The sequence below is a fragment of the Homarus americanus genome, unplaced genomic scaffold (assembly GCF_018991925.1).
Source record: "Homarus americanus isolate GMGI-L3 unplaced genomic scaffold, GMGI_Hamer_2.0 scaffold32583, whole genome shotgun sequence".
Classification (NCBI taxonomy): Eukaryota; Metazoa; Arthropoda; class Malacostraca; order Decapoda; family Nephropidae; genus Homarus; species Homarus americanus.
In genome coordinates this window covers 14,316,123-14,340,180 of record NW_024713129.1, presented here as the reverse complement: position 1 = coordinate 14,340,180, position 24,058 = coordinate 14,316,123, and the positions used below count along the sequence as shown (strand labels likewise).

General features: G+C 47.7%; 2 protein-coding genes across 2 annotated transcripts in view; one reads left to right on the top strand and one right to left on the bottom strand.

Moving 5' to 3' along the window:
- LOC121868002 overlaps positions 1-20,956 on the bottom strand; it is a 56,810-nt gene extending 35,854 nt beyond the window's left edge. Inside the window, exon 1 of the mRNA XM_042368239.1 lies at positions 20,749-20,956. Within this exon, the coding sequence (XP_042224173.1) occupies positions 20,749-20,821 (73 nt within the window). The 5' untranslated portion in view covers positions 20,822-20,956. The remainder of the gene's footprint in view (positions 1-20,748) is intronic.
- A 1,227-nt stretch (positions 20,957-22,183) lies between these two features.
- Positions 22,184-24,058, top strand: part of LOC121870244 — a 10,401-nt gene continuing 8,526 nt past the window's right edge. Inside the window, exons 1-2 of the mRNA XM_042372032.1 lie at positions 22,184-22,526; positions 23,403-23,749. Coding sequence (XP_042227966.1) covers positions 22,467-22,526; positions 23,403-23,749 — 407 coding nt within the window. The 5' untranslated portion in view covers positions 22,184-22,466. The remainder of the gene's footprint in view (positions 22,527-23,402; positions 23,750-24,058) is intronic.

Here is a 24,058-nt window from a genome sequence, read left to right as displayed (position 1 = left end):
GCGATCGGATGTTATCTGCTATAATTGATTCAAGAAATTTCCCCACTACTGACGTCAAACTGATCGGCCGGTAATTTGACGCTGATGCTCTGTCTCCCTTTTTGAATATGGGTACTACATTTGCCTGTTTCCACAAGTCTGGCACTACACCTGTCTTGTTACACTACAACACCTGTCTTGTTACCACTACCACCACACCTGTATCACCACACCACTACCACCACACCTACACCACTACCACCACACCACTACTATCACACCTGTCTTGTCACCACCACACCTGTACCACAACAGCTACCAAGGTAAACAAACACAGGTAGCACATGTGTACCAACGCATTCCAACACGTGTATAGACAGATGTGGATGTGAGGCGCCGCCAAGCTGCTACTGCAACACTTCCTACACTAACTTGGAGACTGGCCAGAGTCCCTCCACTACACCTCTACACCCTCCCTACCTCTCACTACACCTCTACACCCTCCCTACCTCTCACTACACCTCTACACCCTCCCTACCTCTCACTACACTCTCATACACCTCTTGGATAAGTGTGTAGGCGAGTTTTGATTACAGGTGTGAGTGTAGGGTCGCGTGCCATCCTACACATGAAATAAAGGAAGCAGCTACACATCCTGCCCCCCACTAGCAGCCATCCTGTACACACACACACACACACACCCATGCCAGTGTGTGTACGTGCAGGGCTCACTACCACCTCACACACACACCCCCAAACACACATACCAAGCATACTGCACCAACTAATTACACTTGATACACCCCGGCAGTGTAAAAATATCACCCCCTCACACACACACACATGGCGTAGGTCTGGTAGCAGGAGTGCTGCCAAGATTGGGTTGCTAAATATTGCAATACCGTTTTGTGGTGATGATGGTGGTGGTGGTTGTGAAGGTGGTGGTGAGGATGGTGGGTGATAGTGAGGATGGTGGTGATAGTGAGGATGGTGGTGGTGGAGGATGGTGGTAGTGGTGATGAAGGTGGTGATAGTGAGGATGGTGGTGGTGAGGATGGTGGTAGCGATGGTGGTGGTGGTGGTGAGGATGGTGGTGGTGATAGTGGGAGGGTGGTAAGTGATAGTGAGGATGGTGGTGAGGAGGAGGATGGTGGTGGTGATGAAGGTGGTGGGATAGTGGGAGGATGGTGGTGATAGTGTGAGGGATGGTGGTGGTGGTTATGAAGGTGGTGGTGAGGATGGTGGTGGTGGTGATGAAGGTGGTGATAGTGAGGGATGGTGGTGGTGGTGGAGGATGGTGGTGATAGTGAGGATGGTGGTGGTGAGGATGGTGGTAGTGATGGTGGTGGTGGTGAGGATGGTGGTGGTGATAGTGAAGATGGTGGTGGTGATAACAATGATGGTGGTAGTGATGGTGGTGATGATGATAGTGGTGATGGTGATGTAAGTGAGGATGGTGGTGATAATAGTGATGGTGGTGATGATAGTGGTGATGGTGAGGATGATGGTGGTGATGGTGATGCAAGTGATAGTGATCAGTATACAAGGCAAGAATATAAGGAAGAGTATCAGAAGAGGGAGGGGGTAGTATCAGGATGAGGAGGAGTATCGGGAAGAGTAGGAGGAGCAATATAAGGTGGAGGAGTATCAGTAGGAGTACAAAAAAGGAAGATTTAATATAAGGAAGAGAATAAGGAGATGGAGTAAGGTCACCTCAGCCGTTATGCAAGTCCCCCCCCTCCCCCTCCCCCCCCTCACCTCTCCTCTCCCGTGCCTGGCTCCCTGCCGTCCTAGCCTCGCACCGGTCACCACCACTACTACTACTACTACTACTATTTTTTTTGTTTTTAAATTGGCCTCCAGCTTCCCCCAATAGCCACTACTCCTAATATTACAACCACTACCACAACTATCACCGCCATGACTACTACTATCACCGCCACCACCACCACTACTATCACCACCACTACCACCATGTCTCACCTGTTGTACCACCCCACCTGTTACCAGTGCTGTACAGGTGTGTAGAGTTATGTTACGTGGAAACAGGTACGGAGGAGTGGTAGGTGTGTACAGGTGTGGTAGGTGTGTACAGGTGTGGTAGGTGTGTACAGGTGCGGTAGGTGTGTACAGGTGCGGTAGGTGTGTACAGGTGTGGTAGGTGTGTACAGGTGTGGTAGGTATGTACAGGTGTGGTAGGTGTGCACAGGTGCGGTAGGTGTGCGCAGGTGTGGTAGGTGTGTACAGGTGTGGTAGGTGTGCACAGGTGCGGTAGGTGTGCGCAGGTGCGGTAGGTGTGCACAGGTGTGGTAGGTGTGCACAGGTGTGGTAGGTGTGTACAGGTGTGGTAGGTGTGCGCAGGTGTGGTAGGTGTGTACATGTGTGGTGGTGGAGACGAGTGATAAGGCTAAAGTCCCTGTTACTGATAATGTTGTTATGTCTCTGTCCATCTGAGATAACAGCGCCCCCCCCACACACCCTTCCCACCCACACACACACACACCTTCATCACTCCCTCACCCACACACACCCTTCCCACCCACACACACCCTCATCACCCCCCACCCTCATCACCTCCCCACCCAGACAACCCCTTTCCCCACACACACCCACACAAGAGGGCGGTCGCTACGATTGCCTGCAGTGTAGGACAAAAGCCACATAGAACCGAACCGAGGGGGTTTTGTCCGGACCCCGATCGCCTGACCAAGCTAGCGAGGAAGGACAAGGCCGCTAGGGGTCGTCCGGCCTTGCTAGAGTTGAACTAATAAAACGATTACGTAAAATATCAGTTATCAAACGTTACTTAACAGGGAGAGAGGGAGGAGAGAGAGGGAGGTGAGGCAGAGAGGAAGGGTGGGAAAAGGAAGGAGAGAGAGAGAGAGAGACGGAATGAGAGGTGGAGGAAGGGAGAGGGTGGGGGCTGTGGGGGAATAGAAGGGAGGAGAGGGTGGGAGGAAGGGAGAGAATAAAAGGAAAGAAATGGTGTGGAGGGATAAGAGGGAATGACGGAGGGAAGTTATCAACACACACACACACACACACCTTGACTCATAACAACAGTCAATACAATTACATAAACCAAAGCAACCACACAGCCTACCATACTACCATACAACCACACAGCCTACCATACTACAATATAGCCTACTATACTACAATATAGCCTACCATACTGCTATACAAGCCCTACATACTCTACAATTATACCATTAGTATAACGTGTATACAATACACAGCTCTCCATACTCACTATGCCTACTATACTGCAATACAAATACACATATAGCCTACCATCTACCACATGATATAAGTACTATGATTATAATATAACTGTCTTTCTGATGTAACTACATACGTGTAACAATGCAATGCAATATAGACTATCTGATGTATATAACCATACAGCTATACTACCACACATATAATGCTATACCATATGTATATAGTACCATTATGATCACCATATACCTAAATATTCTCTGATGTGCTATACAACCTACTATACTTAATGTATGATTATATATAGTGCAATATAACCACACAGCCTACCATACTACAATATAGCCTACCATACTGCTATACAACCTACTATACTACAATATAGCCTACCATACTGCCATACAACCACACAGCCTACCATACTACAATATAGCCTACCATACTGCTATACAACCTACTATACCACAATATAGCCTACCATACTGCCATACAACCACACACATATACTATTATAGCTACCATACTGCTATACAACCTACCATACCACAATATAGCCTACCATACTGCCATACAACCACACAGCCTACCATACCACAATATAGCCTACCATACTGCTATACAACCACACAGCCTACCATACTACAATATAGCCTACCATACTGCTATACAACCTACCATACTACAATATAGCCTACCATGCCTTACGCCCATACCACAATATACCCATACCACAATATAATACCATACGCCCATACAACCACAACCTACCATACCACAATATAGCCTATACTGCTATACAGCCTACCATACTGCTATACAACCACAGCCACCATACCACAATATAGCCTACCATACTGCCATACAACCACAGCCTACCATACTACAATATAGCACCATACTGCTATACAACCACAGCCTACCACCCACAATATAGCCTACCATGCACACTATACAACCACAGCCTACCATACTACAATATAGCCTACCATACTGCTATACAACCTACTATACTACAATATAGCCTACCATACTGCTATACAACCACATGCATACTACAATATAGCCTACCATACTGCTATACAACCTACTATACCACAATATAGTACCATACTGCCATACAACCACACAGTACCATACAATATAGCCTACCATACTGCTATACAACCTACCCACAATATAGCCTACCATACTGCCATACAACCACACAGCCTACCATACTACAATATACCATACTGCTATACAGCCTACTATACTACAATATAGCCTACCATACTGCTATACAGCCTACTATACTACAATATAGCCTACCATACTGCCATACAACCACACAGCCTACCATACTACCACACTAAGAACATTATTACAACCTACTATACTCATATTGTACCTTACAAACTACCATACAAATCGTAAACTACCACATGGTCACACACAACCTGTCCTACTGCTGTCTGTGCGTGTGCCATTAAACACACACACACTACCATGAAAAAACAATTTACATCAATATGTTTGCCTGTTCATACCTAGACAAGTATAGTGTGTGGTGGTGCATGTGTTGGCAGCCCTGACCACCAATCAGCTGGTGACCGTGGGGGGTGAGAAGGGTGAGGCTGAAGGAAGGGTGCATCGGGAGAACCTCATATGGGGGGTTGGGGAGGCAGAGGTGCAGGGGGAGGAGTCAGCGGTACACCGTTGCCAACATCCTTTACACTTGTGCCACATCACTCCCTCAGTGCTCACTATTACTCATCAGTTATCATAAATCTTGATGAGGTTTATGATCACTCTCTCCTGGACAAAACTCGGACAATACTGCGGACAAACAGAGGACACGCCGTGCATCCACCTCCTGGACTACTGGTTACAAGGGAGAGGTGGCAACGCCATAAAGGGTTCACCAAGCACGTGATTTAACCTCCACGTGGCTGTACGGCACCACGTGCGTCACTGACCCCGCCCACCTGCGTCACAAGCCCCGCCCACCTGCGTCGCTGCCACATCTACACCGCATGTAGTGCCACGTTTACTGTGACTACCACCCATCGATCATACCCGCTACCATGGTACCACCTACCATTGTTACCCCACTACCATGGTACTACCTACCATGTTTACCCCACTACCATGGTACTACCTACAATTGTTACACATACCATGGTACTACCTACCATTGTTATCCCACTACCATGGTACTACCTACCATTGTTACCCCACTACCATGGTACACCACCATTGTTCCCCACCATGGTACTACCTACCATTGTTACCCCACTACCATGGTACTACCTACCCTGTTACACACTACCATGGTACTACCTACCATTGTTCCCCACTACCATGGTAACCTACCATTGTTCCACCACCATGGTACTACCACCATTGTTACCCCACTACCATGGCACTACCTACCATTGTTACCCACTACCATGGTACCACCCTGTTACCACACTACCATGGTACTACCTACCATTGTTACCCCACTACCATGGTACTACCTACCATTGTTACCCCACTACCATGGTACTACCTACCAATGTTACTCCCCACTACCATGGTACTACCTACCATTGTTACCCCACTACCATGGTACTACCTACCATTGTTACTCCCACTACATGGTACTACCTACCATTGTTACCCCACTACCATGGTATACCTACCATTGTTACCCAATTACCATGGTACTACCTACCATTGTTACCCCCACTACCATGGTACTTACCATCCTGTTACCACACCATGGTACTACCTACCATGATCTCCACTACCATGGTACTACCTACATTGTTCCACCACCATGGTACTACCCACCATTGTTACCCCACCACCATGGTACTACCTACCATTGTTACCCCACTACCATGGTACTACTCCACCATTGTTACTTCCACCACCATGGTACTACCTACCATTGTTACTCCACTACCATGGTACTACCCACCATTGTTACCCTCCACTACCATGGTACTACCACCATTGTTACCCCACCACCATGGTACTACCCACTGTTACCCCACCACCATGGTACTACCCACCTTGTTACCCCCACCACCTCATCACCTACCATTGTTACCCCACTACCATGGTACTACCTACCATTGTTACCCCAATTACCATGGTACTACCTACCATTGTTACCCCCACTACCATGGTACTACCTACCATTGTTACCCCCACTACCATGGTACTACCTACCATTGTTACCCCACTACCATGGTACTACCTACCATTGTTACCCAACCACCAGTAATACCCACCATTATACCCACCACCATGGTACTACCTACCATTGTTATCCCACTACCATGGTACTACCTACCATTGTTACCTCCCACCACCATGGTACTACCTACCATTGTATCCCACTACCATGGTACTATCCACCCTTGTTACACAATACCATGGTACTACCTACCATTGTTACTCCCACTACCATGGTACTACCTACCATTGTTACCCCCACTACCATGGTACTACCTACCATTGTTACTCCCCACCATGGTACTACCTACCATTGTTACCCAACCATGGTACTACCTACCATTGTTCCCACTACCATGGTACTACCTACCATTGTTACCCCACTACCATGGTACTACCTACCATTGTTACCCCACTACCATGGTACTACCTACCATTGTTACCCCACTACCATGGTACTACCTACCATTGTTACCCCACTACCATGGTACTACCTACCATTGTTACCCCACTACCATGGTACTACCCACATACTGTAAAACCATCGTTGTACACGTTACAATTTGTATTCTAGATAACACCTGATGGAGATGACAGGTGTACACCAACACCTGGTGTAGGTGACAGGTGTATGCCAGGTCCCTGGTGAGCTTTACCTAGATGTCATCACACACACACAGCTGTACTGTAGGGGAACAAGTACAACAAATCCTCAACATTATTATGACAAGTACACACACACATGTGATCATGACTCAGCAGACACGAGTGTAAACAAACTTGTATATGCTGGCTTTGTATTCACACCCCACAGCCCCACAACACCACCCACACAACACCCCCACCCACACACAACACTACACAACACCCCACCCAGACAACACCACACCTCACACAACACCCCCACCCCATAACACCACCCCCACAACACACAATAACACCCCACCCCACAACACACAATAACACCCCAAAACACACGCCCAACCCACAAACTCGGTCACCAGTTATACAGGCTAATAACTGGTCATTTATAAGGTGGAGCCTGACGAAGCTTCCCTTTGCTGGTGATGTGTCTTGGTGACCCTCCTACTGTGTCTTGTGAGGGAGCCAGGGAGGTGAGGGGTGAGGGAGGCACTGGGGTGAGGGGGTAAGGGAGGGGAGGCAGGTAGGTGAGGGAGGCAGGTAGGCGAGGGAGGCAGGTAGGTGGCAGGTAGGAGGGAGGCAGGTGTGAGGGGCAGGGGTGGGGGGTTAGGGGAGGCAGGGGTGAGGGAGGGGAAGGAGGAGGGAGGCAGGGGGTTGGGGAGGCAGGGGGTTAGGGAGGCAGGGGTTAGGGAGGCAGGGAGTTGAGGGAGGGAAGATGGGGCAGGGGGTGAGGAGGCAGCAATATGGTGAGCACACAATAAATAAACCATTGTATGTAAACTGTTCCTAAAACTCAAGTCTTATCAGAAGCGTTGCCAGCACACCTGACCTCCTCACCTGTACACACCATCCTACACAATACTCTCACCTGTGCATCTCATCCTGACCTAAATAAACCTAACCCAACCTAACCTTACCTAACACAACTTCACTTAAATTAACCCAAACCTGACCTAAGCCAACCTGACCTTACTTAACCTAACCATCCAGCCTGTGTAGCCAGATATAAACACAAACGACAAATTAAACCCCAAATAAAGAATAAATAAATTAATTAATAATAGGAAATGTCTCCCATACCCGAAATCATCTCTTCCCACACTCAACCAACTTCGTTTTCTCTCATACATATACCAGGGCAGACTAACCCATTCCTGACTCCCAAACTCGGCCTACTCTTACACCTTAACATAAGTCTCAAATATATAAACATATAGTCTAAGGTCAGTTTGGACGTCATTAGAGCCTCATCCACCCTACTATAGCGAAATTTATGTTGTTGTGAGTCAATACGTGAGATGAATATGATTACAAAACCCCATGGGAGGACTGGGGTCTGTGTACACCCTCAGGGCATTACCCACCCCTCCTGAGTGCACTGACCCTGGTGTGTGGTGCTGCTGCCTGGCCACACTACGTCCTTACCGCCCTCAACTATCATTCTCCATCCTCATCATCTAACCCTTCCTCATGCATCCTCAGTGTCACAATCCTCACCTCCCTACAGTGTCTCAACCCCTACTTCTACAGTGTCACAATCCCTACCTCCCTACAGTGTCACAATCCCTACCCCTAGTGTCACAATCCCTACCTCCCTAGTGTCACAATCCCCTCCCCATCACCTCTACAGTGTCACAATCACCTCCCTACAGTGTCACAACCTCACCTCCCTAGTGTCACAATCCCTACCTCCTAGTGTCACAATCCCACCTCCCTAGTGTTCACAATCCACCTCCCAGTGTCAAACCCACCTCTACAGTGTCACAATCCCACCTCCCTACAGTGTCACAATCCTACCTCCCTAGTGTCACAATCCCTACCTCCCTACAGTGTCACAATCCCACCTCTACAGTGTCACAATCCCCACTCCCTACAGTGACAATCCCTACCCCCTACAGTGTCACAATCCCACCTCTCTACAGTGTCACAATCCCTACCTCTACAGTGTCACAATCCCTACCTCACAGTGTCACAATCCCTCCTCCCTACAGTGTCACAATCCCTACAGTGTCACAATCCCACCTCCCTACAGTGTCACAATCCCACAGTGTCACAATCCCTACCACCCTACAGTGTCACAATCCCTACCTCCCTACAGTGTCACAATCCCTACCTCCTACAGTGTCACAATCCCTACCTCCCTACAGTGTCACAATCCTACTCCCTACAGTGTCACAACCCTACCTCCCTACAGTGTCACAATCCCTACCTCCCTACAGTGTCACAATCCCTACCTCCCTACAGTGTCACAATCCCTACCTCCCTACAGTGTCACAATCCCTACCTCCCTACAGTGTCACAATCCCTACCTCCCTACAGTGTCAACCTCAATCCCCACCTCCCTAGTGTCACAATCCCTACCTATGTCACAATCCCACCTCCTACAGTGTCACAATCCCTACCTCCCTAGTGTCACAATCCCTACCTCCCTACAGTGTCACAATCCCTACAGTGTCACAATCCCTACCTCCCACAGTGTCACAATCCCTACCTCCCTAGTCACAATCCCTACCTGTACAGCACCAATCCCTACCTCCGTACAGTGTCACAATCCCTACCTCCCTACAGTGTCACAATCCCTACCTCCCTACAGTGTCACAATCCCTACCTCCCTACAGTGTCACAACCTCTACCTACAGTGTCACAACTCACCACCCTATAGTGTCACAATCCCTACCTCCCTACAGTGTCACAATCCCACCTCCCTACAGTGTCACAATCCCTACCTCCCACAGTGTCACAATCCCACCTCCCTACAGTGTCACAATCCCTACCTCCTACAGTGTCACAATCCCACCTCCCTACAGTGTCACAATCCCTACTCCCCTAGTGTCACAATCCCTACCTCCCTACAGTGTCACAATCTCCACCTCCCTAGTGTCACAATCCCACCTCCTACAGTGTCACAATCCCTACCTCCCTACAGTGTCACAATCTCCACCTCCCTAGTGTCACAATCCCTACCTCCCTACAGTGTCACAATCCCTACCTCCCTACAGTGTCAATCCCACCTCCCTACAGTGTCACAATTCCACCTCCCCTAGTGTCACAATCCCTACCTCCCTACAGTGTCACAATCCCTACCTACAGTGTCACACCCCACCTCCCACAGTGTCACAATCCCTACCTCCCTACAGTGTCACAATCCCACCTCCCTACAGTGTCACAATCCCTACTCCCTACAGTGTCACAATCCACCACACCCACCACCTCTCACACCCACCACCTCTGCCACACCCATCACCTCTGCCACACCTACCACACCCACCACCTCCACACCCATCACCTCTGCACACCTACATCACCTCTGCACACCAACCACACCCACCACCTCTGCCACACCCACCCCACCTCCACACACCTACCCCACCTCTGCCACACCCACCTCACCTCTGCCACACACCCACATCACCTCTGCCACACCCACCACACCCACCACCTCTGGCACACCCATCACCACCTCACACACCACCACCTCTGCCACACCCACCACACACACACACCTCTGCCACACCCATCACCTCTGCCACAACCATCACCTCTGCCGCACCTACCTCACCTCTGCACACCCACACCACCTCTGCCACACCCACCACCTCTGCCACATCCCACCACCTCTGCCACACCCATCACCTCTGCCACACCTACCTCACCTCTGCCACACCCACCACCTCTGCCACATCCCACCACCTCTGCCACACCAATCACCTGCCACACCCATCACCCCACACACCCACCTCTGCCACACCCATCACCCACACACCTACCCCACCTGCCACACCCACCTCACCCCCCACACCTACCCCACCTCTGCCACACCCACCTCACCTCTGCCACACCTACCTCTGCCCCACACACTCCATCACTCTGCCACACTCCACCACCCTCTGCCACACCCATCACCTCTGCCACACTCCACCTCACCTCTGCCACACCCATCACCTCTGCCACACCCATCACCTCTGCCACACCCATCACCTCTGCCACACCCATCACCCCTGCCACACCAATCACCTCTGCCACACCAATCACCTCTGCCACACCCACCACCTCTGCCACACCCATCACCTCTGCCACCCATCACCTCTGCCCACACCCACCACCCCACACACCCATCACCTCTGCCACACCCATCACCTCTGCCACACCTACATCACCTCTGCCACACCCACCTCACCTCTGCCACACCCATCACTCTACCACACCCACCTCCGCCACACCCACTCACCTCTGCCACACCCATCCCCCACACACCCACCACCTCTGCCACACACACCCACCACCTCTGCCACACCTACCTCACCTCTGCCACACCCACTACCTCTGCCACACCCACCTCACCTCTGCCACACCCACTACCTCTGCCCCACACACCCATCACCTCTGCCACACCTACCCTCACCCCACACACCCATCACCCTGCCACACCCATCACCTCTGCCACACCTCCCTCACCTCTGCCACACCCACCACCCCACACACCCACCTCACCTCCTGCCACACCCACCCTCACCTCCACACACCCACCACCTCCACACACCCACCACACCTCTGCACACACCCACTCACCTCTGCCACACCCACCACCTCTGCACACCTCCCTCCACACACTCCACACACCTCTGCCACACCCACCACCTCTGCCACCCACCTCACCTCTGCCACACCCACTCACCTCTGCCACCCACCCCACCTCTGCCACACCCACCACCTCTGCCACACCCACCACCTCTGCCACACCCACCTCACCTCACACACCCATCACCCTGCCACACCACCTCACTCTGCCCACACCCACCACCTCTGCCACACCATCACCTCTGCCACACCCATCACCTCTGCCCACACGCACCACCTCTGCCACACCCATCACCTCTGCCACACCCATCACCTCTGCCACACCTACCTCACCTCTGCCACACCTACCTCACCTCTGCCACACCCATCACCTGCCACACCCATCACCTCCTGCCACACCCACCACCTCTGCCACACCCACCTCACCTCTGCCACACCCATCACCTCTGCCACACCCATCACCTCTGCCACACCTTACCTCACTCCGCCACACCCATCACTCACACCCACTCCCCTGCCACACCTCACCTCTCACACCCACTACCTGCCACACCACCACCTCCTGCCACACCCACACACCTTGCCACACCCACTACCTCTGCCACACCTACCTCACCCTGCCACACCCACCACCTCTGCCACACCCATCACCTCTGCCACACCACCTCACCTCTGCCACACACCTCACCACCTCTGCCACACCCACCTCACCCTGCCACACTCCACCTCACCTCTGCCACACCCACCACCTCTGCCACACCCACCACCTCTGCCACACCTACCTCACCTCTGCCACACCCATCACCTCTGCCACACCCACCTCACCTCTGCCACACCCCTCACCTCTGCCACACCCATCACCTCTGCCACACCTACCTCACCTCTGCCACACTCACTCACCTCTGCCACACCTACATCACCTCTGCCACACCTACCACACCTCTGCCACACCCACCCTCCGCATCCTTCACACTCACCTGCGAACAAAGAGAAAAATCGTTGTTATTTATCCTAACTTTATAATAACAATAAATAATAATAAACAGTAAATAAAATAATACCCATAATAAAATCAGGTGTAGAGGTGGTGTAACAGGTTGTAGAACAGGTGTAGAGGTGGTGTAACAGGTGTAGAAAAAGTGTAGAGGGTGGTGTAACAGGTGAAGAGGTGGTGTAACGGGTGTAGAACAGGTGTAGAGGTGGTGTAACAGGTGAAGAGGTGGTGTAACGGTGAGAACAGGTAGAGGTGGTGTAACAAGTGTATAACAGGTGTAGAGGTGGTGTAACAGGTGTAGAACAAGTGTAGAGGTGGTGTAACAGGTGAAGAGGTGGTGTAACGGGTGTAGAACAGGTGTAGAGGTGGTGTAACAGGTGTATAACAGGTGAAGAGGTGGTGTAACAGGTGTAGAACAGTGTAGAGGTGGTGTAACAGGTAGAACAAGTGTAGAGGGTAACAGGTGAAGAGGTGGTGTAACGGGGTGTAGAACAGGTGTAGAGGTGGTGTAACAGGTGTAGACAAGGTAGAGGTGGTGTAACAGGTGAAGAGGTGGTGTAACAGGTAGAGCAGGTAGAGGTGGTGAACAGGTGAAGAGGTGGTAACAGGTGTAGAAAAAGTGTGTAGAGGTGGTGTAACAGGTGAAGAGGTGGGTAACAGGTGGTGTAGAGGTGGTGTAACAGGTGAAGAGGTGGTGTAACAGGTGTAGGGTGGTAGAGGTGGTGTAACAGGTGTAGAGGTGGTGTAACAGGTGTAGAAAAAGTGTAGAGGGGGTAACAGGTGAAGAGGGTGTAACAGGTGTAGAACAGGTGTAGAGGGTGGTGTAACAGGTGTAGAGGTGGTGTAACAGAAGAGGTGGTGTAAACAGGTGTAGAACAGGTTGTAGAGGTGGTGTAACAGGTGTGAGAACAAGTGTAGTGGTGGTGTAAGGTGAAGAGGGGTATAACAGGTGGAACAGAGGTGTAACAGGTGTAGAGGTGGTATAACAGGTGTAGAACAGGTGTAGAGGTGGTGTAACAGGTAGAACAAGTAGAGGTGGTGTAACAGGTAGAGGTGGTGTAACGGGTGAACAGGTAGAGGTGGTGTAACAGGTGTAGAGGTGTAACAGGTGAAGAGGTGGTGTAACAGGTGTAGAACAGGTGTAGAGTGGTGTAACAGGTGTAGAACAAGTGGAGGTGGTAACAGGTGAAGAGGTGGTATAACAGGTGTAGAACAGGTGTAGAGGTGGTGTAACAGGTGTAGAGGTGGTATAACAGGTGTAGAACAGGTGTAGAGGTGGTGTAACAGGTGTAGAAATAAGTGTAGAGGTGGTGTAACAGGTGAAGAGGTGGTGTAACGGGTGTAGAACAGGTGCAGAGGTGGTGTAACAGGTGTAGAGGTGGTGTAACAGGTGGAAGAGGTAACAGGTGTAGAACAGGTGTAGAGGTGGTGTAACAGGTGTGGGGAACAGGTGTAGAGGTGGTGTAACAGGTGAAGAGGTGGTAAATGTTCTAAAAGAGGTGGTGTAACGGGTAGAACAGGTGTAGAGGTGGTGTAACAAGTGTATAACAGGGTAGAGGTGGTAAGTGTAGAACAGGTGTAGAGGTGGTGTAACAGGTGTAGAGGTGGTGTAACAGGTGAAGAGGTGTGTAACGGGTGTAGAACAGGTGTAGAGGTGGTGTAAACAGGTAGAGGTGGTGTAACAGGTGAAGAGATGGTATAACAGGTGTAGAACAGGTGTAGAGGTGGTACAGGTGTAGAAACAGGTGTAGAGGTGGTGTAACAGGTAGAGGTGGTGTAACGGGTGTAGAACAGGTGTAGAGGTGGTGTAACAGGTGTAGAGGTGGTGTAACAGGTGAAGAGGTGGTGTAACGGATGTAGAAACAGGTGTAGAGGGTGTAGAGGTGGTGTAACAGGTGTAGAATGATGTAGAGGTGGTGTAACAGGTGTAGAACAGGTGTAGAGGTGGTGTAACAGGTGAAGAGGTGGTAACAGGTAGAACAGGTGTAGAGGTGGTGTGACAGGTGTAGAACAGGTGTAGAGGTGGTGTAACAGGTGTAGAACAGGTAGAGGTGGTGTAACAGTAAAACAGGTGTAGAGGTGGTGTAACAGAAGAGGTGGTAACGGGTGTAGAACAGGTGGAGAGGTGGTGCAAAAGGTGTAGAACAGGTGTAGAGGTGGTGTAACAGGTGTAGAGGTGGTGTAACAGGTGAAGAGGTGGTGTAACGGTGTAGAACAGGTGTAGAGGTGGTGTAACAGGTGAAGAGGTGGTGTAAAGGGGTGTAGAGGTGTGTAACAGGTAGAGGTGGTGTAACAGGTAGAGGTGGTGTAACAGGTGAAGAGGGTGTAACGGTGTAGAACAGGTGTAGAGGTGGTGTAACAGGTGAAGAGGTAACAGGGTGTAGAGGTGGTGTAACGGGATGTAGAACAGGTGTAGAGGTGGTAACAGGTGTAGAGGTGGTGTAACAGGTGTAGAGGTGGTGTAACAGGTGAAGAGGTGGTGTAACGGGTGTAGAACAGGTGTAGAAGCAGGTGTAGGGTGTAGAACAGGTGTAGAGGTGGTGTAACAGGTGAAGAGGTGGTATAACAGGTGGAGGTGGTAACGGGTGTATAACAGGTGTAGAGGTGGTGTAACAGGTGAAAAGGTGGTAACAGGTGTAGAGGTGGTGTAACGGTGTAGAACAGGTGTGAGGTGATGTAACAGGTAGAGGGAACAGGTGAAGAGGTGATGTAACAGGTGTAGAGGTGGTGTAGCGGTAGAACAGGTGTAGAGGTGGTGTAACAGGTGTAGAGGTAGTGTAACAGGTGTAGATGTGGTGCAACAGGTGTAGAGGTGGTGTAGGCGTGGTGTAACAGGTGTAGAGGTGGTGTAACAAGTGTAGAGATGGAGTAACAGGTGTAGAGGCGGTGTAACAGGTGTAGAGGCGGTGTAGCAGGTGTAGAGGCGGTGTAACAGGTGTAGAGGTGGTGTAACAGGTGTAGAGGTGGAAAAGGTATAGAGGTGGTGTAACAGGTAGAGGTGGTGTAACAGGTATAGAGGTGGTGTAACAGGTAAAAGGTGAATAGGAGGCGTAACAGGTGTAACGGCGGTGTAGCAGGTGTAGAGACGGTGTAGCAGGTGTAGAGGTGGTGTAACAGGTGTAGAGGCGGTGTAACAGGTGTAGAGGCGGTGTAACAGGTGTAGGGGTGGTGTAACAGGTGTAGAGGTGATGTAACAGGTGTAGAGGTGGTGTAACAGGTGTAGAGGTGGTGTAACAGGTGTAGAGGTGGTGTAACAGGTGTAGAGGTGGTGTAAAGGTGATGTAACAGGTGGAGAACAGTGTAACGGGTGTAGAGCAGGTGTAACGGGTGTATAACTGGTGTACAGCAGGTGTAGAGCAGGCAGCAGTCGTATGAACAATGATAAACTGTGGACTTCCCGCAAGGGGGAATCCCTGCACCTGTTCTGTCCTCACATTTTGTCCACCGGATATTATGACCCATTCTCTACCACACCTGTTCTATACACCTGTCTTCTTTACTACACCTGTCCTCTACCACGTCTGCCCTATACACCTGTCCTCTACCACACTTGCCCTATACACCTGTCCTTCTCTACCACACCTGCCCTATACACCTGTCCTTCTCTACACCTGCCCATGCACCTGTCCTCTACCACACCTGTCCTATACACCTGTCCTTCTCTACCACACCTGTCCTTCTCTACCACACCTGTCCTTACCCCCTGTCCCTACCACACCTGCCCTATACACCTGTCCTTCTCTACCACCCTGTCCTATACACCTGTCCTTACCACCCCTGTCCTTCTCTACCACACCTGCCCTATACATCTGTCCTTCTTTACCACCCGTCTCTACCACATCTGCCCAATACACCTGTCCTTCTCTACCACTCCTGTCCTATACACCTGTCCTTCTCTACACCTGCCCTATACACCTGTCCTTCTACCATACACCTGTCCTTCTACCACACCTGCCCCACACCTGTCCTTCTCTACCACTCCTGTCCTATACACCTGTCCTTCTCTACCACACCTGCCCTATACACCTGTCCTTCTCTACCACACCTGCCCTATACACCTGTCCTTCTCTACCACACCTGCCCTATGCACCTGTCCTTCTCTACCACACCTGCCCTATGCACCTGTCCACCCTACCACCTCCCTACACCTACACCCTACCACCTCCCTACACCTACCATCGATAATTTGCCACATCAATCATCAATAACTTGCCACACCACTCATCAATAACTTGCCACATCAATCATCAATAACTTGTTACATCAATAACTTGCCACATCAATCATCAATAACTTGCCACATCAATCATCAATAACTTGCCTCATCAATCATCAATAACTTGCCACACCAATCATCAATAACTTGCCACATCAATCATCAATACCTTACCACATCAATCATCAAAAACTTGCAACATCAATTATCAATAACTTGCCTCATCAATAACTTGCCACATCAAGCATCAATACCTTACCACATCAATCATCAATAACTTGCCACATCAATCATCAATAACTTGCTACATCAATCATCAATAACTTGCCACATCAATCATCAATACCTTACCACATCAATCATCAATAACTTGCCACATCAATCATCAATAAATGGCTACATCAATCATCAATAACTTGCCTCATCAATCATCAATAACTTGCCACATCAATCATCAATAACTTGCTAAATCAATAACTTGCCACACCAATCATCAATAACTTGCCACATCAATCATCAATAACTTGTTAAATCAATAACTTGCCACATCAATCATCAATAACTTACCACATCAATCATCAAAAACTTGCTAAATCAATAACTTGCCACATCAATCATTGCCACATCAATCATCAAAACTTACCACATCAACAATCAATAACTTGCCACACCAAACATCAATAACTTGCCACACCAACCATCAATAACTTGCCAAATCAATCATCAATAACTTACCTCATCAATCATCAATAACTTGCTAAATCAATAACTTGCCACATCAATCATCAATAACTTGCTAAATCAATAACTTGCCACATCAATCATCAATAACTTGCTAAATCAATAACTTGCCACATCAATCATCAATACCTTATCACATCAATCATCAATAACTTGCCACACCAACCATCAATAACTTGCCACATCAATCATCAATAACTTGCTAAATCAATAACTTGCCACATCAATCATCAATAACTTGCCACATCAATCATCAATAACTTGCCACATCAATCATCAATAACTTGCTAAATCAATAACTTGCCACACCAACCATCAATAACTTGCCGCATCAATCATCAATAACTTGACACATCAATCATCAATAACTTGCCACGTCATTAACTTGCCACATCAATCGTGAATAACTTGCCACCTCAGTTATCAATAACTTGCAACATCAATCATCAATAACTTGCAACACCAATCATCAATAACTTGCCACATCAGTTATCAATAACTTGCCACATCAGTTATCAATAACTTGCTACATCAATCATCAATAACTTGCTACATCAATCATCAATAACTTGCCACATCAATCATCAATAACTTGCTCCATCAATCATCAATAACTTACTACATCAATCATCAATAACTTGCCACATCAATCATCAATAACTTGCTCCATCAATCATCAATAACTTGCCACATCAATCATCAATAACTTGCCACATCAATCATCAGTAACTTACCACATCAGTTATCAATAACTTGCCACATCAATCATCAATAACTTGCTCCATCAATAACTTGCTACATCAATCATCAACAACTTGCCACATCAATTATTAACAACTTGCTACACAAATCATCAATAACTTGCTACATCAATCATCAATAACTTGCCACATCAATCATCAGTAACTTGCCACATCAATCATCAATAATTTACCACATCAGTTATCAATAACTTGCCACATCAATCATCAATAACTTGCTTCATCAATAACTTGCTTCATCAATCATCAATAACTTGCCACATCAATCATCAATAACTTGCCACATCAATCATCAATAACTTGCTACATCAATTAACAAAGAGACGATGTTAATAATGACCATAATAAACCTCAAGTATTGGGATTAAATTAGGTTAGGTTAGATTAATACCACCCAGCTCAATCAAGTCTAGTTTAACATGGATCAAGTCAGTTTAGAACACGTTTAATTCAACCTCACACATACTAACTTAACCTAACCTAACTTGAACTAACAGAACCCTAATCTGCAGTAACCTAACCTTACCTCAGCTGAACTAACACAACCCTAATCCCCACTAACCTAAGCTAAGCTAACCTAAGCATTGTCACTTATACTGTACATCAATAATTTATGCATGTTTAGACGTTACTAGTGTAAGTATTTAGTTAAAATTCGTAAAAAAAATTAAAATTTCCGTAGTAGGTATTTTTGATGTGTGTGTGTGTGGGGAGGGGGGGGGCTGGTAATGACACTGTATCAGGCAGATGCGTTTTTAAACATTCCGAAATGAAAAAAAAAGCAATAAAAAACCAAGAGACCACGAATACAGTTTTAATACAGTAATGAGTAAAAAAAAATTATCTTATTAGGATCGAGAAAGTAACGTATATTTGTGATTAAAATGAAGAGGAAGCATTGTGCAAGGTTGGGTTAGGTTATTGTGTTGATAGGAGGTTCATTCATCGATCGTCTCCCAATACGCAGAGGACGCTAGGTGCCTGTGCCAGCATTATCTCTCCCCCCTCCCCCCCTCACTACCAAGCACACACACACGCAGGCTCTAGCATGACTGATACTCAACCCAAATTTAACCCAATCTAATTCAACCAAAAATAACCTAAACTATCATCTATCTTAATCTATTTTAACCACAACCAAGTCTGGCCTCATCTGTAGTGTGAATGTACTCAACCCAATCTAATGCAACCAAAGCTAACATTATTTAACCTTAACCTAATATCAACCTATTTTAACAGCAACTAAGTCAACTTCATCGAGCTTAATGAAAATAAAACTATTCAATTTAAATCTATACAAACCTAACGTAACCAAATTTTCCACATCCAAACCTGACTTGGTCATATCCATTTGGGATTTGCCTAGGTTATGGTGTTTTGAGGTTAATTATGGACAGGTAATTTTAGGTTTTGTTAGGTCAAGTTAGGTTAGGTCAGATAAAGTTTGGTTAGGTCACATTAGGTTTGGTAAAGTTAGGTCAATTTGGATAGAATAAATTAGGTTAAGGTGAGATCAGGTTTCGCTAGGTTAGGTTAACTCAGATTCGAATTAAGGTCAGATTAGGTCATATTGGGTTATGTTTAATTAAGCCAAATTAGTTAAGGTTAAAGGTCAGCTTTACAAACAAGAGTGAGTTAGGGAGGGACTGGGCAAGGTAGATTAGGTTACGTCAGCGTGTTTGGCCAGGTTAGGTCAGATTAGGTCAGGTCAGATGAAGTTTGTTTAGGTTAATTAGGTCAGGTCAGGTTAGGTCAGGTTAGGTCTGGTCAGGTTAGGCCTGGTTTGGTTAGGTTGGGTCTCATTAGGTTTGGTTAGTGGTCAGGTTTATGGACAAAAGGAGGTGAGGGAGGGGCTGGTTTGGGGGGCGGGAGCGTCACAAAATATTACTGTGAATAACTTCCTGAGCTCCGGCCGGCACGTGTCTGGCCGCCACTGTCAAATACCTACGCCATCACTTTCCTGTCAAAATCTACACCGTTCACCTTAGTCTTGCGGCACCTCCGCTCTGCCCAACCCTCCAGCCAAACCAGGCCAACATTCACGCTTCCCAATCTTCTTTCCAATAGCCGTTATAGAGGAAAATAAACAGGGATTTCAGGTTAAATTGACGTCTGTATATGTGTAACACCCCCTCCTTGAACCTTCATTCTCAGGTCATACTAGAAACGTTTCGACTTTGATCAGTGACCATAACTCGCCTCCCTTGGCCTCTTCCACGTCTACAGACACTACGTCCACCTCATTCAGTAATCGTTCTAACACTGTGAGCTGTAATAATGCGGTAATTACAGCCAGGGGTTTAATATTAGTAAACAAACTACACATTTGCGACAGAGCCGGTGTGTAGCAGGGAGTTAAATATCCACCCCCTCCCTCTTCGTTAGAAACCGACCCCTGTCGACCTTCTTACCTTTGCTAGTCTCTTCTTCTTCCTCCTGTTGCTCAAGGAATTTCGCCGCGTCTAACAGGAGTTCGAGGCTCATCTCTCCTTCGCCGCTTGCGACACACTTTTCACACCCACGATAACGGAATAAAACGGAGAAAAGGCGGAGTTTTTGGTGGACGAAAATGGCGCGACGGGACCAAAACAACACCAGGCGAGCCGTACAACTCTCTGCCTCACTCAAGTCGTGAAATAACGAACCCACGTGTCTGCTGCCCACCGGCTCCACCCTACGATTCTCCACCGCTTGATTAACCACAAACCACTTTATCTAGAACCATTTTTATTAACGAATATGTTATGAATTTATATCACACGTAATTACACTTAATAAAGGTTTCTAATCATTTGTTTTAAGAGAGTTTTAAGGGGTGGTGTCCACGCCCAATATCAACAAGAGAACGACGTCGCGTCACGGGCGGCGGACAACACGAGGAATGGACCAATCATGGCACGGCACTATGACGTAAGGGGCGGAGTGTATGCACTCGGTCACGCCCACCTCTTGCCACCGCGCCACGCAAGAAAGTATTGAACGACAAAAGTTTAACTTCACATTACCACTATCTCTCATTGATCCCACCATGCCGGTTCTCAGATGGACCTAAAGAACCAATGTGCGTGCCCTGAGCTATATACTGCATAAACTTTACGCAGGCGAATGATAAAAGTCAATAGCTGTGCGTACGAAAACCTCATCTTCCCTCTTGTCAAAATCGATGCGCCATCAGCACATGGAGGCATTGTATAATAATTTGCCAAACGTTTCTTTGGGTTAGAAATTACCCATATCATCTAATATCATTACAGTCGACCCCAAACCACGGAGCCTTGTGATAATGGGGAATTATATGGGTAAAACAGACCTTGTATATTGTAACTTGATTAGAAAATCAAACAGGTTGTCTCTAAGAAGTGGCAACTGTGCGTATGACGTCAGGGTAAGCGTGGCCGAGTATCACGTGGAGACTGATCATGTGGAGGGGCAGTGTGGGGGTGGCGGGGGTGAAGGGTGGGTGTCGGTGTGAGGACGTATGTAGGGGTAAGGGACAGATATTAGGGTAAGAGACGGATGTTGGGGTAAAAGACGTATGTTGAGGGTGAGGGACAGATATTGGGGGTAAGGGATGGATGTTGGGGGTGAGGGACAGATATTGGGGGTAAGGGATGGGTGTTGGGGTTGAGGGACAGATATTGGGGGTAAGAGACGGATGTTGGGGGTGGGGGACATATTAGGGGTGGAGGACAGATGATGGGAGTAAGAGGCGGGTGTTTGGGGTGAGTAACGTAAACAGATAGGTATCAGAACGAGAATGAGAGTAATATATATAGATAGATAAGAAGACAATGGTGGTCGGTCCAGTCACAGCCAGCGTTTGTCTGTGGTTAAGTTTAGGGGAGGAGAGAATGTGATAATATTGTTAATTACGGCTCTACCTGTATAGAACACCTCAGTTAACTTGTCACAGTGAGACCAACCACACATTATAGCGTTATCATTATTATTATTATTGTTATTATTATTTCTACGTGTTATTGGAATAGCCAGCCAGAGAAACAAAGATTCAAGACACGACTCCGGTAATGGCAGGTGTTCACAGATGGTATAGAGGAGAGGAAGAACTAGAGATGAAGTAGCAGAAGTAGTAGTAGCAACAAGATCACTCCCCCTCCTCACTTTCATCATGGGGAATATGACTGTAGAACCTGTCATTTTCTGCTTCACTCTCGCTTACGTCTCTTTGGTAATTAAACTGTTTTTCTTAAAAGTCACTTGTCAATGTAATGTTTTGTGTGGTGCGGTGGTAGCTGTTGTAGTAGTAGTGTGGCTATAAGAGGAGGTTGGAGGCCATAACGAGAAGTAGTAGTAGTTGTTGCTATGACAAGTGTTGTGTTTGTAATGAGGTTATGACAAGTGTTGCGTTTGTAATGAGGTTGTTATGACAGGTGTTGTGTTTGTACTAAGGTTATGACAGGTGTTGTGTTTGTACTAAGGTTATGACAGGTGTTGTGTGTGTACTGAGGTTATGACAGGTGTTGTGTGTGTACTGAGGTTATGACAGGTGTTGTGTGTGTACTGAGGTTATGACAGGTGTTATGTGTGTACTGAGGTTATGACAGGTGTTGTGTGTGTACTGAGGTTATGACAGGTGTTGTGTTTGTACTAAGGTTATGACAGGTGTTGTGTTTGTACTGAGGTTATGACAGGTGTTGTGTGTGTACTGAGGTTATGACAGTGTTGTGTTTGTACTAAGGTTTATGACAGGTGTTGTGTTTGCATGAGGTTATGACAGGTGTTGTGTGTACTGAGGTTATGACAGGTGTTGTGTTTGTACTGAGGTTATGACAGGTGTTGTGTGTACTGAGGTATATGACAGGTGTTGTGTTTGTACTAAGGTTATGACAGGTGTTGTGTTTGTACTGAGGTTATGACAGGTGTTGTGTGTGTACTGAGGTTATGACAGGTGTTGTGTGTGTACTGAGGTTATGACAGGTGTTGTGTGTGTACTGAGGTTATGACAGGTGTTGTGTGTGTACTGAGGTTATGACAGGTGTTGTGTGTGTACTGAGGTTATGACAGGTGTTGTGTGTGTGTACTAATATGTGTGTTGTTATGACAGGTGTTGCTGGGGCAGGACTTCATCATACGACGGAAATGTTGGGAGCGTCTCTTGGATCCCAAATGTAACGTTAAGCTTCTCTCCAGCACCTACTTCCTCCTCCCCACCCTCAACACCACCTACAACACCACCTACAACACCATCTACACCACTTACAACACCCTCAACACCACCTACAACACCACCCAACAACAACACCTCCTTTCCACCCACAAAAACAGCCACCCGCACCTCCTCGCCACCCAAGACATGCAGGGTGAGGCGGCCAAGTTGTACTCTCTCGTGTTCATCACCTTCGTCGTCGTCTCCGTCGTTTCTTCCCAGGTGCTCGGCTCCTTGGTGGACAGGTTAGTCTCCAAGATTGTAGTATTGTTAACCAGTTCGATGGCTATTGTATACCTGCACTGTTGAATGAATGTAAATTTATGTGATGAGTTTAATGAATAACTATCTATGTATTTATCCCTCTGAATACCAATGGTTTACTGAAAATGTTGTGCAGAGTACCATATGTGCTGAGAGTGTACCACTGAAAATGTTGTGCAGAGTACCATATGTGCTGAGAGTGTACCATATGTGTTGACAATCTACCATATGTGCTGAGAGTGTACCATATGTGTTGACAATGTACCATATGTGCTGAGAGTGTACCATAT